Source organism: Arachis ipaensis, chromosome B10 (assembly GCF_000816755.2).
Source record: "Arachis ipaensis cultivar K30076 chromosome B10, Araip1.1, whole genome shotgun sequence".
Classification (NCBI taxonomy): domain Eukaryota; kingdom Viridiplantae; phylum Streptophyta; class Magnoliopsida; order Fabales; family Fabaceae; genus Arachis; species Arachis ipaensis.
This window is the reverse complement of record NC_029794.2, coordinates 126655591-126670609: the sequence shown is the minus strand read 5'-3', so window position 1 is coordinate 126670609 and position 15019 is coordinate 126655591. Positions and strand designations below refer to the sequence as shown.

Sequence of the window (15019 nt, the reverse complement as noted above, 5' to 3'; positions counted from 1 at the left end):
ATCTAAAAATATTAAAGATAAAATTGAATAAATTAAAAATAATAAGAATAAAATTAAATGATATTAAACATTATGGGATATTTTTGAAAAAAAATTGCATATATTAAGAAAAAAACATACTTTAGAACTTTACCCTATTAAATATGGTTGTAGATAATTTTTTTATGACTTCTGAAATATTTTGAGTTTTTCCTTTAAATGATTATAAATTTTTGGTCATATGATGTGCAAAATGTCATCCGTACTCAATATTAATTTTTAGTCTTCTGAAATATTAATTTTATAGACCCAACAAAATGTTTTTCTTCCTTTTTGATGGATTTTGTTTGTAGGGTGAGGTGCAAGAGAAGAGGGGGAATAAGGTTCACCATAAATGGCCACTCATACTTCAATTTAGTCCTAGTAACAAATGTTGGAGGTGCTGGTGATGTGCATGGTGTGGCCATCAAAGGTTCAAGAACTAGATGGCAAGCAATGTCAAGAAACTGGGGGCAAAATTGGCAAAGCAACTCTTACTTGAATGGACAAAGCCTTTCATTTTTAGTTACCACAAGTAATGGCCACAGTGTGGTATCTTACAATGTTGCCCCTCCAAGTTGGTCCTTTGGACAGACCTACACTGGAAGACAATTCCCTTAAATTTACTAACCTAACCTTTTGGTTATTGGACCATCCTCCTTCATAAAAGTTTTAGTAGCAATATATGATGAGATTGATATATCATCTATAAAGTACTAAGCTATAGTTGAAATAGAATAGTCTTAGATCGGTCAACATTTATTAATTGGGCCAAAGTGAAGAAGGTTAATAATTAAGTACCCTTCTTCTTAGTATATTTTGTTTGTATTTTCAAGGTTTTATAATTTTGTAGATGGAACTTATGGTAATTAGCAGCAGAAATCTATCAAAAGAAGTAGATAAAATCTAAATAGGCAAAATAAAAGAGAAAAAAAAAAGAGTTTTATATTTGAAACTAGGTTATTAGCTAGGTGTGAGGTTTTATATGCCATATTGCAATGTGAAGATGCCAATTGATGAAGATCCTTTTGCAAATTGGATTCCTACAATTATTATTGGGAAATATCAAGGATATGAATATTATTATTGTTAGTATGTTCTTTTTGTACTTTGATTAGATTTTATTATTTATTTATTTAATGCAAAATGTAAGTATATATTTTCATTGTTACATATAGTTTGAAAATTAGAATTAAAAAAAAAGAAAGAAAATAATAAGAATAGTAATCTAATACCTATTATAAGGAAGATAAGGATGAATAAATAAATTGAGTTTTAGTAATTATTTTGTATCTCAAAATTTTACCGTTATTTTTAATCTCAAAAACAAACACATAGATGGGTCAATATTTATTAATTTGGCCAAAGTGAAGAAGGTTAATTATTAAGTACCCTTCTTAGTATATTTTATTTGTATTTCCAAGTTTTTTATTTTAATTTTGCAGATGTTACTTATGCTAATTAGCAGATGAAATCTACCAAAAGTATACAAAATCTAGAGGCAAAATAAAAGAGAAATAAAAGTTTTCTATTTGAGAATAGGTTATTTAGCTAGCTGTGAAGTTTTGCAATGTGAGGATGTCAATTGAAGATCCTTTTGCAAATTGGATTCCTACAAATCTACAATTATATAGTATATTGGGAAATATCAAGTATATAAATACTAAATTATTGTTAGTATGCTCTTTCTGTTCACCGCAATTTGGAACACAGCCTCGTTTAATTTCTTAGTAAGCCACAGCTACACTGTAGAATATAGTATTCATTATTAAACACTAAACACTACCTAGTATGCATATGCATTATTAAGATTATGTAGAACATATTTCATATCTTTATACACAAGTTCCACTTTTCAATTTACAACCACACTTGCATTTTACTAAATTGAAACCACAAGGAGATTGAATGCTCTTATAACTCTTACTGGATTCAATGTTTTAATTCATGTTCCTACAAGGGGCCAAGGGATCAAAGTTTGGCCAGAATCGAAGAAACAGAACAAAAACTGTTGGTGTTCTTTGGCATGACAATATCCAAAAGACCAAAAACCAAAATACAACCAAAATTAACTTTGTTCTCGGCTCAAAGTCCCTCAAAGAACCTAATGTGATCTTCAAAAGTCTCTCCATGTCTTATTTTGCTCACAGATCCATCATCCTCAACCTAAAATATACAGAAGAAAACATTTTTATTCATAATATTTTTAAAAAAATCAAAGCATAACTTAATGTAAACCTCATACCAACATGACATGAGCTTTCACAAAAAATTGTATTACTTTCCCTAATTTATTTCCTTGATGTACAGCGTTCAAATTATTTTACTCAAGGCCTTGGAAAAAATTTAGAGAGCATTAAGAAGGATCTTATTTGACAGTGATTTAATAATAAAATGCATTGTATTTTCATTACGAATATCAACGTGCATTATCAACCCAAAATACCGTACTTTGCGCCCCATAAAACACAAACTTAAAACAAGCAAATAAAAATAAGAAAAAGCATTTCCATACCCAATATTCAGGAGGCCTCATCTTTAGATTGTATGTTGATGCCATGCTCATGCAGTAAGCACCAGCATCATGAACAACCAGACCAGCACCCTGCAGGTGAAACTCGGTTTTAGATGGTACACTATCAACAAGTTGTCATTTTTGTCATAATCATCAGTCACTAGTTATGTTAGTATAATAGTATATTATTTATGGTGCAAATATTGAATATAGGACTTATGCGTTGTATCACCTTGGCTGGAGTTGGGAGTTCTCTTCCTTTCCCTAAGAAATCTGCAGACTCACAGACAGGCCCAACGACATCAAAGGTCAATATCTCGGCATCTGCTGTGGCAGGGGAAACCAGCTCTATATGCTGCAATCGAAAAATGAGATGTCAATGAACATTTATGGAAAAGAAATTGAACGTGTTGATATTAAGTATTATAAACTACCAAGTTGAAGAAACTGAACAATATGAGTGCCCTTTGGCCGGAGAGATCCAACCCTCAAAGTTACAAGATTGTTTGTAAGCTTTAAAAGGAATGCAGATATTGACATCCACAACAAACAATAATATATTAATATGTGAATTTCTCATAGGCGTAGCACATCATGTTATTTAAAAGCATATGTACTATGATCTAGGACTTTTTATTGGTCTCCAAATTATCCATAGGACAAAGGAGCAAGCCATCAGAAAGAAAATTTTATGAATAAAACAATGTTACATACATTTGATAATACAAGAGTAGCTTGCTTGAACAAAATTACCTGGTAAGCATCATACAAACTAGGACGAATAAGTTCAGCCATGCTTCCGTCAATCACAACAAAGTTTTTGGACCCATTAGTTTTGACACCTGTCACCCGGTTAACTAAACAGCAGGTGTTTGCAACAAGTGATCTCCCTGGTTCAATGATGAGATTGAGACCACGGGAAAGAACAAGCTCCCGTACCTATGCGAATCGTGAAAATGGGAATTAGCAGGGCTACTTGAGGTGTGCAAGTAAATAATATAATACTACTTATTCTATGATAAGGAATGTCAAATTAATTGGCATTATTAAGAACAAAGTTGCTGACCAACGATTTTTAACATACACAATCATGAATATGCAAAGCACCTTTTGTAGCAACATTTACCACATGTATACCAAGGTAAATGCACAAGACAACTGAGAGAAGACATCTAATCATGAAAAATATGATATGATACATTGAGTCCTTAGCAACTAGCACTAGTGTGCCTTTCATCGACTTATTTTCGAATAAGGGAACAAATTTCTCTATTCCCTCATACTGTTATTGCATATAATTATTAAACTTATACTAATGTAATAGCTCTCCAAGGGCTGATTTTCCACATGTCCATGCATGGTACATAATGCTTCATTTTTTATCATATTATATTGGCAATGCCAATTTATCGCAAAAATAATGTGATAAATAATGCATGAGATATGGGTGCGGTACTTACAGTATCAATGAGATCCCTTGGGGTCGGAAGGACAGCATCAGAATGATAATAGTCTATCCCAAGTCCACCACCAATATTTAAGTAGTTAACTTCAAAACCTTGATCTCGGATTTGGTCAATGTAGTTGATCATAATAACAGCAGCATCCCTAAAGATGTCTACCTATAAAAATAAAATAAAATATGCAACAATGTTTTCAACAATTATATCTAAGCAGAGATTAAGAACCACACATGCAAGTGTAGAAGTGTAGGAGAAAAAAACTGGGTAGGAGAAAAATACACCCAAAAGTCACAAAGCAGAAGAAGAGGAAGGAACAAGGTTTCAGGATGTACCTTGGTAATTGTTGACCCAAGATGGCAGTGGGCACCTACAAGCTTAACCTCATTAGGATGCTCCTTTATAGCATCTAAAAACCACTGCAGCTTCTCATTTCTAATGCCAAATTTAGAGTTCTTATTTCCAGTGGCAACATAAGGATGGACCTAAGCAGAAAAACAAAAGTCTCTTAAGATATTTTCAGAATAATAAACAGGACATCAAACATACAAATGAGTACACTACAAATTTAGAGGTGTCAAGTTGGACATAGCAGTTAATCACAAAAATAGCAGCAAGAGGGTGAGAAACCACAATAACAATTGAAATGGAGGGTTTTACCATTTCATTGGAATAAAACAGTGTCATTACTTATGAATGTTGCATATTGACACATTGTTAATTCGGGATGCTTGTGCACCGGGCTGTCCTTTGCCCTTTGTCAACCCTATTAGTTAACTTACGATTTTAGTAAAAAATCAAACATGAATTGTATGAATACCTTACTCCTACCTATAATCCACTAGTCATGCTTGAAAATCAACTCTAACATCTTATCCATAAAGCCTTAAAAATCTATATACATTCCATACCTGTGGATCCACATCAGGGTTGATCCTAAGTAAAACATTGACCCTCTTTCCAGCAATTCTTGCAGCGGCAACGATGTTTTCCAAGTCAAATTCGCTGTCAATGTTGATAAACACACCTTCCAGTGCAGCCAATGTCAAATCCTCCAAAATCTTCCCATTCCCATTAAAGATACACCTAAGTTATCAACAAATACAAAAAACAATCACATTTAACAAAAAAAAGCTCAAACCACAGAGAAACCAATGCAACAAGTTCGAATCCAATCCAAACCTTGTGGGGTCAAATCCAGCACGAAGAGCAAGCCTAAGCTCGTTACCACTAACAAGCACAGCACCACAACCCAAGTGCCTCAAATGCTCGAGAATCTTCAAGTTATTGTTTGCCTTAATGGCATAACCAATAACAGAGTTCAAACCTTGCAACGCATCCTTATAAGCCTCAACGTTTCTTGTAATCTGGGGCTTACTGTACAAGTAGAAGGGTCTTCTATCCACGGATTCCATGATCTCTTGGACCTTAACGGTCTCGCAGTAAAGGTAACCGTCATCGGATTTCGTGAAACAGTGCTTAAAATGGGTCTTCTTCTCTGCAGGATCCACCAGGGGAGTCTTGGCAGCGTTAACGGCTCTGAGAACGCGGGGTTTAAGGGAACCTTTGAGGGGAAGAACTAGGTTTTGGGGAAATGGGGATTTGGAAAAGAAGGGGTTGTTGAAATTCAAGGTTTTTGGAATGGAAGGAGATTGAGAAATGAGGTGTGTGCTTGCCATGGCAAGTAACTGTGTTCTTCCTTCTTTGCTCTATTTGCCGACAAGGCCTGGAACGAAGCTGTGAGATACTGCATGTTATAAAGTCAAAAGTCAAGACCCTTGCAATTTTCCTATGTTGTTTGGGCTTCATAGGCCCATTTTGTTTTTGTGTTTAGATTTCCACCTACCTTGTTTGGGCTTCACAGGCCCATATTGTCCTAAGTCCTAACTAGCAGCCTTATTTCTAGATAGAGCCTGACCCTGGTTTCTTGAATTCTGAACTTTTCTTGAAAAGAAAACCATAGTGAGAAAGAGCGTGCGAGGAGTTTGATCGGTTTTTTTTTTAGGGTTTTATACAATTGTCTGATTGTGGTATCAGTGTTATAATCAGTGTTATAGATAATTAGATATTACATACAAGCAAGGTTATGAAAATCGGACCGATTATTAAACCACTCAAATTACTGATTTATTGGTTTATTAGTCTAACCAGTTTAATTAAATAACTGTTTTATAATAAAATAATAAATAAAATATAAATAAATATACTAAAATATAATTATAGTCTAATATAAATATTAAAATGTTATTCAAATTTAAAACACTACATAAAATATCACTAAAGGCTTAACTTCTCCAGTTATAAGTTTAAAATAAGGCTTGTTATTACTTTAACTAAGAGCACTCTGGATCGGACAAAAAATAAAGTGTTAACTTCTCCAATTATATATTTAAGAGTTTTGTGATACAATAAGAGTAAGAAGCACCAACTTATGACAAAATGTACTATCAAGAATACTTATACTCATGTTTTGCATGTTTGTTGCCACTTTATTTGGCTAATCAAGTCCAGTTTTAAAGTATGAAATCCTAAAGGTTCTTCTAGGTGATTTATTAACCAATAAATCAAATTGCATAATGTCAAATAGTTAAATTAATAACATTTAAATTTTGCATATAATTACTTTCAAGTTGACATAATAGTAATTAATCACATATCATTTCAGTGTTTCCCTGTATTCAATGGTATTAACACAGACGGAAATAATGATACTTAGTTTCTTGGTTTTTAAGAGCTAAAACAGTAAAACATAATTACTAAAATGCCAATAAGACGATATTATGAATTCATTTCAATACACAATTTGTCACATTTTGTGATTAAATAATTAAATTATATGTATTCCTTTAGGAGGCATTTGTTTTATTTTTTGGTTTATAAGTAATTCACAGAAACTCAACCTGCCAAAGCAGGAACAATCTGTTACACATTGCTTGTAATAACGAAAACATCAACACATAACAAGAACATGCCATAACCTGCGAATTCATTTCAATACACAAAATATTTTGTTTTACTATAATGTTGTTATCCATGATTTCTAATTTTTAACACAAAAATTAACATGCTTTAACAAGGATTAACAAAATTTTCAACCCAATAACAAGCTCGGCACAAGGATTAACAACAGAAGGAAAAAAGCATTGAATGAGGCAATGAGCACAAAATTTATCATAAAAAAAACTTTAACAAAATTTAACAATAGAAAAAAAAAAGAGTAAGAACAAGCCAGTAACAATTTATCAGTATCAATTTATCATCAATCACTAAGCCGGTAACAGAGTTAATCAACCCAGAACAAGCAAGAACAAAGCTAATAAGTCAATAACAGAGTTAAAATTTAGAGAAAAGGACAAATAGGTCCATGACCTTTTGCTCTGCGGACATTTTCGTCCCTGACCATTGGAAAATACTTTTAAGTCCCTGACCTTCATAAAACTTGGACGGATCAGTCCCTGACGGAGGCATTTGGACGGATTAGTCCCTGACGGAGGCATTTGGACGGAGGGACTGATCTGTCCAAGTTTTGTGAAGGTCAGGGACTTAAAAGTATTTTTCAATAGTCAAGGACAAAAATGTCTACAGGACAAAAGGTCAAGGACCTATTTGTCCTTTTCTCTAAAATTTATCATCAAGCAATGAGCAAAGCCAATCAACCAAGAAAAAGCACTGAGCACTGACTGAGCATTACCTTAGGCGAGGGTAGTGGCCAGAAATTTGAGAGCGATGGGCGACGGGAAGCTGGCGACGAACACTGGCGAGTTGGCGACGGATGACGAGGAGCTGGCGATGAATGCTAGCGAGCTGACGATGAACACGACGGACGGACAACGATGAAGCAGAACCTGGAGACGCTGGCATTGGGCGAACGGGAGGGCCTTCGAGCACGACAAACCAGGAGGATTGGCGAACGACCACAACGAACCAAGCGGCGACGGTAAGACCAACGGCGGCGCAATGGAGGTTAGGGTTTTCATGGAAGAATGGGGAAGAGCTTTTAACCAGCGTTCTGAAAACCGGACCAGACCGGCCAGTTGAACTAGTTCAACCGAAAACTGACGAGAAAAACGGTCCGATCCTCCCCCTAAAACCGCCAATTTCAAAATCGCTAAAAACCGGTCGAACCGGCCAGTTGGACCAGAAACTTGTCGGTTCTTAATAAATGACGTCGTTTTGATTATTTTGAAAAAAAGAAAACCAATCAGTCACACCACTCGCCATCCCTAGCTTCTTCAACAATTCAAAACCCAAACCAAAAACCTAGCCTCTTCAACAGATCCGCTGCCGCCGTCCGTCGTTGTAGGCGCCTCCGCGGCCTCCTCCTTCCCCCTGTCCCAAACCCAAACCCCAAGCTTGGCACGTCGTCGTCGCGTTGTCTTCTAGCTTCGGTGTTCGAGACTTCAAGTTTGAGCTGCTCGCCGTCGTGTCTTTGTCGTCGTCTTGCTCTCAGTCGAAGGTTAGTGGCACTGTTTAGTGATTTCCTTTTATGCTCTGTTGAGTCTGTTGAAACTTGAATGTCTGATAGTTAGTGATTTCTGAATCTGAAATTAAGTAAATCATTGATTTTGTGTTGTTAAAATTATGTTGTTGAGATGGATTTGTTATGCTGCTGCCGTTTTTTAATTTTTGAGTATGATGTTTCTGAATTTTTGTTGAAATAGTTATTGATTTCAGGGTCAGGGTGATTATTTATTCTGGAACTGAGTCTGTTGTTTCACTGCCTGATGGGAAAGTAAGTTCTCCCCATCCTCCATCGGATTCGTCCTGCTCGTCTCCCTCTCGATGGTCAGTGATTTTGGTGTGCATTTGTTCTTCGTTTTTCGATTTATTCTGACTCTCTGTTCTGAAATCAACAAATCATTGAATGATTATAGGGATTTGAGGTTTTGTTCAAATCATTGATTTGCTCTGGCTTTGGTGTGCTGCTGTGGATTCTGGTGTTCTGTTGTGTGTTTTGTGGCTCAGCTGCGCTGCTGTTGCTTTGTGTTTTTGTTGAAATCATTCAATGATTATTTCATTTCTGGGTTCTGGCTCTACTGTGCTGCTGCTGCTTTGTTTTTTTAGTTAAATTTGTAGATGATTATTTGATTATTTAGCTCAGGGTTGTGTGTTTTGTCAATTAGCCTGACTTTAATATTAATTAAGTGCTTTGTAGCTGTATTTCCTTTTTAAAATTTCTTTTCCAATTTTGTATTATAGTGAAAATTAGGATGGATTCTACATTCTAGTATTCCACTCGTTAATTGTTTCTGTAAAAAATAATTCATACTATCAATTTACTTAGTAAATTGTGTAATGAACTCATTTTTAAGGTAAGAAAAATAAATTGAAGGGTGGGGGCATAGGGCTAATGAGGCATAAAGATCCTTTAATTCAATTTTGAAAAGAATTTTACTCTTTTTTGTCTGCTTCAAGTGTGTGGAGGGCTGGCATGAAGAAATGGTCCTAGGAATTGGATGGACAACAACTCTTCTTTATAGGGATGGGAAAGAGAAGGTGCTTCTTCTGTCTCTTGGTATTGGTGTGTGGATTGTCTTCTATGCTTGCAAGCGTGTGTATCAGTATATTTGTTGTGGGGAGCATTGTGTCTGACTCAAAAGCAAGTGCAGAACATGGTTCCCAAGAGAAGCTTCACATATATAGCAAAGGAAACAAGTCAAAAAATATAGTTAGCACTTGTGTTACCTGTTTTGTGGTTTGTGTTTTGTGTTTTAGGCTTTTAGCTGCTGGGAGGGTAATATTAATATGCTGTTGTTGTGTTATGCAATTTTATGACTTAATTATGCTCAGATAGTTATAATTTATTTATTATTTTATTCTAAAACAGTTTTTTCAGTTAAACTACGGTTTGACCGGTTGGACCAGTAAACCAGTGAACCAATGACTAGAGCGGTTTGATGATCGGTCCGTTTCTCAGAAACTTGCTCAATGTTTTGAAAACCGGTTCGAACCGGCCGATCGAACCAGGAACCATTAGCAAACACAGTTACGGCAGAAGGCAAAACCGTCAAATCCACAAACCGGAGGTGGACCGCCGAACCGGCCGGGAACTGCTCGGTCGAACCGAACTGTGACCCGGCCGGTTTTTGAATTTTGCCAAAAAACGCAGGCGTTTTGACTTGGCCCCCAAAAAGGGAACCCTAGGACTCTTTCACCCAGACACCCACACTGCACAGACCCACTCTCGAGCCTCTCCTCCAGCCCTCCACTCTCACCTCTCGCTCTCAACACGTCCAGTCTCCACCGTGAGCTTCCGGCGCAACCTCCGTCCAGCCACCGCCGCCGTCCCAAGGTCCGTGGAAGTCACTCACCGTCGCAGGTTCCTTTCAGCCAGCTTTCCTTTCAGTCGTCGAAATCGCAGCCAGCGCCAGTTGCCGTCGCGTAGTCTTCCCGCCGGCGCCAGCTCTGTTCGACCCTTCCACCCCAGCCACTGTCCCGGTCACCGCCAGCTCTGCATTCTTTCCTGTCTTCCACTAACCTTAGGTATAAATTTTGTTTTTTGTAATAATAATTGTTGAAGCATTAATTTATTGTTGGTTCTAAACCTTGCTGTTGATTGCTTGAAGCATGATTAATTGTTGAAGCATTGATTAATTGTTGGTTCTAAAGTCTAAAACTAGCTGTTGATTGCTTGAAGCGTGATTAATTGTTGAAGCTGATTGCTTGAAGCATGATTAATTGTTGAAACATTGATTAATTGTTGGTTCTAAAGTCTAAACCTTGCTGTTAATTGCTTGAAGCATGATTAATTGTTGAAGCATTGATAATTGATTAGTTGTTGGGTGCTAAACCTTAATAATTAACATTTTTGCTTAATTAGATCCTTATATATGCACACACGCAAGCTAAGATTGAAGTATTTATAGTTTTCTGTATTGTGTGTGCAGGGTTGCATGCAATTATCCACACGAGAACATAACATTCAAGATAGATGAGAGTAGCAGCAACCCTAATTACTTGGCATTTGTGATTTGGTATCAACAGGGAATTAGAGACATAACTGCTGTCCTGCTTTGTGAGGTATACTATATATATACACATTCTCCTACTTCCAAATTATTCTGCTGAATCAAGTAATTAACGTCAAGAGTAGTTGAAATTTGAGTCTTCAACATCTTACACTAATGCTACTATCTATGTAATGAAATAGTGGTTATTGTCGTAACTAAAAAAATTATTTTTCATCATATATATTGCATTGGAATCACTAAATAGACACCCTCACAAAAACCATTACTGGAAACTCTTTATTATGTTATATATATGTATGTAAGAATTAAGTTCCTAGTATATAACTAATATGTATAAAACATTATTGAACAATTAGTCAGTAATATTTAAAAGTGTTGGTTAAAAATATAGCATTAGACTGTTAAACTAAAGGCGCTAAACTGTTGACTAAAAGTGTTAGCTAATATAAATTAAAATTGTTGATTCCTAAACTTTTTTCATTGTGGATGGTACTAGCAGGTAGCAGCTAGTATTATTGATCATACATATAACTATTATGCAGACTGAGAACTTTGAGTGCAAGTTGCTAGATCGGAGCCATGGTGCAGTGTGGACTTGCACCTGCGGCATTGATGGCATTGATGGGATTGATTAGTTGATTAGTGTTCATGAGAGCATGCATGTTCAATAACCATTAGAGTTTCCATATCACCTGCGGCATTTGTTGTCTGCATATGTTGTAATATGAAATGAAATTTTGGCAAGAGACAACTTCTTTGGATGTCTGGTGCCATTGATTTATATGGCTTTGTTTGGTGATGTCCGTTTCAGATGCATGACAGGAACCTTGGATGGTATTTTTCCATGGAATGTATTTATATTTTATTTATTGTTTTATTATAAAACGGTTTTTTCGGTTCAACCACGGTCGAACCGGTTGAACCTATGAACCAATAAACTAGTAACTAGAATGGTTCGATGACCGGTTCCGTTTTCAAAACCTTACTTGAACTCCTTTTGCCATTCCTTTCACTGCATTCTCTTATTGTCTTGTTTCTGGTGTGAGGTCAAAGTGGATTTGTGTCCATTCATTTGCACCCTAATTATTCTCAAACTTCCATTGCATTTTCATGGTTTCCATTAATGCACACACGTTTATGTATTTTCAAACTAGGTTGCATGTCATGTCATTGTTCCTGTTTGACTTGATGCTTTTTGTTTGGTGCTGTATAGAGTCATTTTGCCATTTAAATATGAACACCCTTTGTATCTATATTTACATTTCTTCCTCTTTTATTGTGACAGGAACCCTTTTGATGTTTACTATCCCCGTGTTGTATAGCAAATACGGAAATTATGTAGATAAATGTTGTGGAATGATAAATCACCAATTTTTAAAACATTTCAGAATTGTAGATGAGAATGTTTTCAAAAGATTGCCCCATAACATACCCAAGGACAAAGAGTCTTGATTTCCAAGATCCTTCAATTTACGCTCTTTTGGAATCTTGCCACAACGTTGCCTTGTAAGTATGAAACATCTTTATAATGTAGATGTTGTTCTTGAATTAAATAGTTTGCATCCACTTTAATCAGATTTTGCACATATAAATTAGACATTTTGCACTCACTTTAATGAGATTTTGCACACATGTTACAAACAGTTTGCACCTAGTTTAATGAGATTTTACACACATAACTTAGCATGGTTTGTACCCATATTTATCTGTATCTGAATGCGAGTATTACTGTTATTATAATTATTATTATTGTTATTATTGTTATTTTCCAAACAAATCATGGTTAAATTGGGTGAAGATTTTTTATTTTATGTTTGCAAGAATTGAAAGAATGTCATTGTTCTCCCAATTTGGTTTTCCCAACGATAAATTCACTTACAAAAGAGCAAAAACTCGAAGTTGATAAAATGGAATTCTCATCCTTGAAGACTATTCAAGATTGGAAAGTTGATAGGCAGTTATTCCGTGCACTTGCTAAAGCACATAACACAACAACAAGCAAACTAGAATTAGTGGTGGGGGATATTGATGTGACAACAGACAAAATTGGGGCAGCTATAGGATTACCTTCAATTGATAAAAGCTTTCCGGAAGAAGAAGAATGGACTTCAGAGCAAGAAAGATCAGTTGCCCCGTTCAAGTCTGTGAGAAGTCCATGGCTACAAGAAGTGTTACATTCAAGAGAATGTAATGTTTCAACATCTAACGGGAGAAGATTACTTTGGCACCAAGAAGTAATCCCCATTGTTGATGTAGAGAACATCACAAGATATAATTGGACAAGATTTGTGCATGATGAGCTTATGAAAGGGGTTGAAAAATTAAAGGAAAAAAATACATTAAGTATTGATAGTTGTCTTTATGTTTTGATGGTAATCAATCTATTGTACTTATCTCTTTTTTCATTTTTCGATTTCTCTTTTGATGATAATCATTATATTTACTATTTTGCTAGTAGATTATCTATTATCACAAAGACACATTTGGAGATAAGGAAAATTATATAGGGCCTCCACCACCATGGGTTGTTTATTGGGATAAAAAAAAAACTTGACAAGAAGTTGATACAGGAGTCATCAAAGTAAAGGCCAATGGTTTGTTTTATCTATTTTATCTTGTCACGTTCTTCTCTTTTTTTACAAAACCTTTATTTGTGTGACTATTATTGTAGGATATTGTTACCCTTTTAGTTAAGCAAGGTGTTGTTGATGCTAAATTTGCAAAGAACATAACAAGAGCATCAACTAGTTTGGCTAAGAAAAGGGGGAGGGGGCGAATGAGCTTAATAAAGATGATAACACAATGAAGGAGAAGAAAGAAAGGTAAACAAATAAAGTTTTGAGGTGTTATAAATGAAAGGACTGAAACCTATGAGTTTTACAAATACTTTTTACCACTAATTAAACTTTTGGTACTACTAGATTTTTCTAATGTTTTGCTATTATCTTTATGTTAGCTTCAAAGCTTAGTAATTCTTGTTCTAAGGTCACCTTTAAGTTTATGGACTGGTTTGATTTTTTGTTTATAGATTTGATGAAAAAATAATGACAACAAAATATCAAAAGAAGGCAATGTGTCAGATGAGAAAAAAGATAAAGGAAGGTAAAAATTAGTTTTGATTTATTCTTGATAAAAGAGAATGTAAAGTAAAATATAAAGTGTGTGCTTTTTTATAGTGATGCAAAACAAGATGAGGAGAAGGATCTTAAAACAAGGTAAAAATAGTATATAGGCTTCTTTATAGTTATGATTTCTTTTTTTGTTTTTTGTTGTGTAAATCTAATTATTGTTTATATTGATTTAATAGGGAAGAAGAAAAAGATGCAAACAGCACGAGATCGTTAATGAAATTAGTGGAAGAAGCTAAACCAAACAAATTAATGACGCCTAGCAATAGAGGTATAAATTATAGTTCTTAGTGTTTGTTGTTTGTTGTTTTGATTTTTCAATGTAATTTTTGTTATGTAATACTAGTTATTATGAGTATTCCACACTGTTTTGGCTATGAATTATGTGATTATATGAGATTTTACAACTATTTTAATGAGATTTTGCACATCTTATTTAGCGTAGTTTGCACCCAATTTAATGGGATTTTGCACACATGAATCAAAACATTTTGCACCCACTTTAATGGGATTTTGCACACCTCACTCAGCATATTTTGCACACATGTATCAAACAATTTGTACCCACTCTAATGAAATTCTGCATACATGACTTAGCATAGTTTGCACCCACATTCCTATTATTTAGATTTTTCTTTCTCTCAAATTTGAATCTCATTTTTGTGTACATACTTTAATATAATTTTTGTGTATATGTTCTATTTTTATGCTTTAGATAATGCAATAAAATGTGAATGGAGAGAAATAGTGCAAAGTACAGTCCAAGCATTCTTAGAAAAAGAAGATCCTGATATTTATACACCTTCCCCAATAAAAAAGACACAAGAATGTGTGTAACCATCAATTCCATCATTCTCCCTAAGAATAGATGAGGAAAATAAAATAGGAGAAGAAAAAAAGGTGATAGATGAGGAAAACAAAATAAGG

General features: G+C 35.0%; 2 protein-coding genes and 3 long non-coding RNA genes across 5 annotated transcripts in view; 4 read left to right on the top strand and 1 right to left on the bottom strand.

Moving 5' to 3' along the window:
• LOC107622797 (expansin-A15) overlaps positions 1-1110 on the top strand; it is a 2891-nt gene extending 1781 nt beyond the window's left edge. Inside the window, exon 4 of the mRNA XM_016324833.2 lies at positions 333-1110. Within this exon, the coding sequence (XP_016180319.1) occupies positions 333-639 (307 nt within the window). The 3' untranslated portion in view covers positions 640-1110. The remainder of the gene's footprint in view (positions 1-332) is intronic.
• LOC107622796 (diaminopimelate decarboxylase 1, chloroplastic) lies at positions 1876-5740 on the bottom strand. The gene is made up of 8 exons (XM_016324832.2): positions 5176-5740; positions 4905-5079; positions 4329-4478; positions 3994-4155; positions 3287-3472; positions 2766-2888; positions 2534-2623; positions 1876-2184 (listed from the first exon to the last, which is right to left on the bottom strand). The coding sequence occupies exons 1-8, from the start codon at positions 5670-5672 to the stop codon at positions 2104-2106; spliced, it is 1464 nt and encodes a 487-aa protein (XP_016180318.1). The 5' UTR covers positions 5673-5740; the 3' UTR covers positions 1876-2103.
• LOC110267918 lies at positions 12224-13147 on the top strand. The gene is made up of 2 exons (XR_002355888.1): positions 12224-12474; positions 12786-13147. It is a non-coding gene; the product is annotated as an uncharacterized LOC110267918 (long non-coding RNA).
• On the top strand, positions 13206-13503 carry LOC110267914. The gene is made up of 2 exons (XR_002355885.1): positions 13206-13336; positions 13423-13503. It is a non-coding gene; the product is annotated as an uncharacterized LOC110267914 (long non-coding RNA).
• LOC110267916 overlaps positions 13642-15019 on the top strand; it is a 3208-nt gene continuing 1830 nt past the window's right edge. Inside the window, exon 1 of the long non-coding RNA XR_002355886.1 lies at positions 13642-13786. This is a non-coding gene — a long non-coding RNA (uncharacterized LOC110267916). The remainder of the gene's footprint in view (positions 13787-15019) is intronic.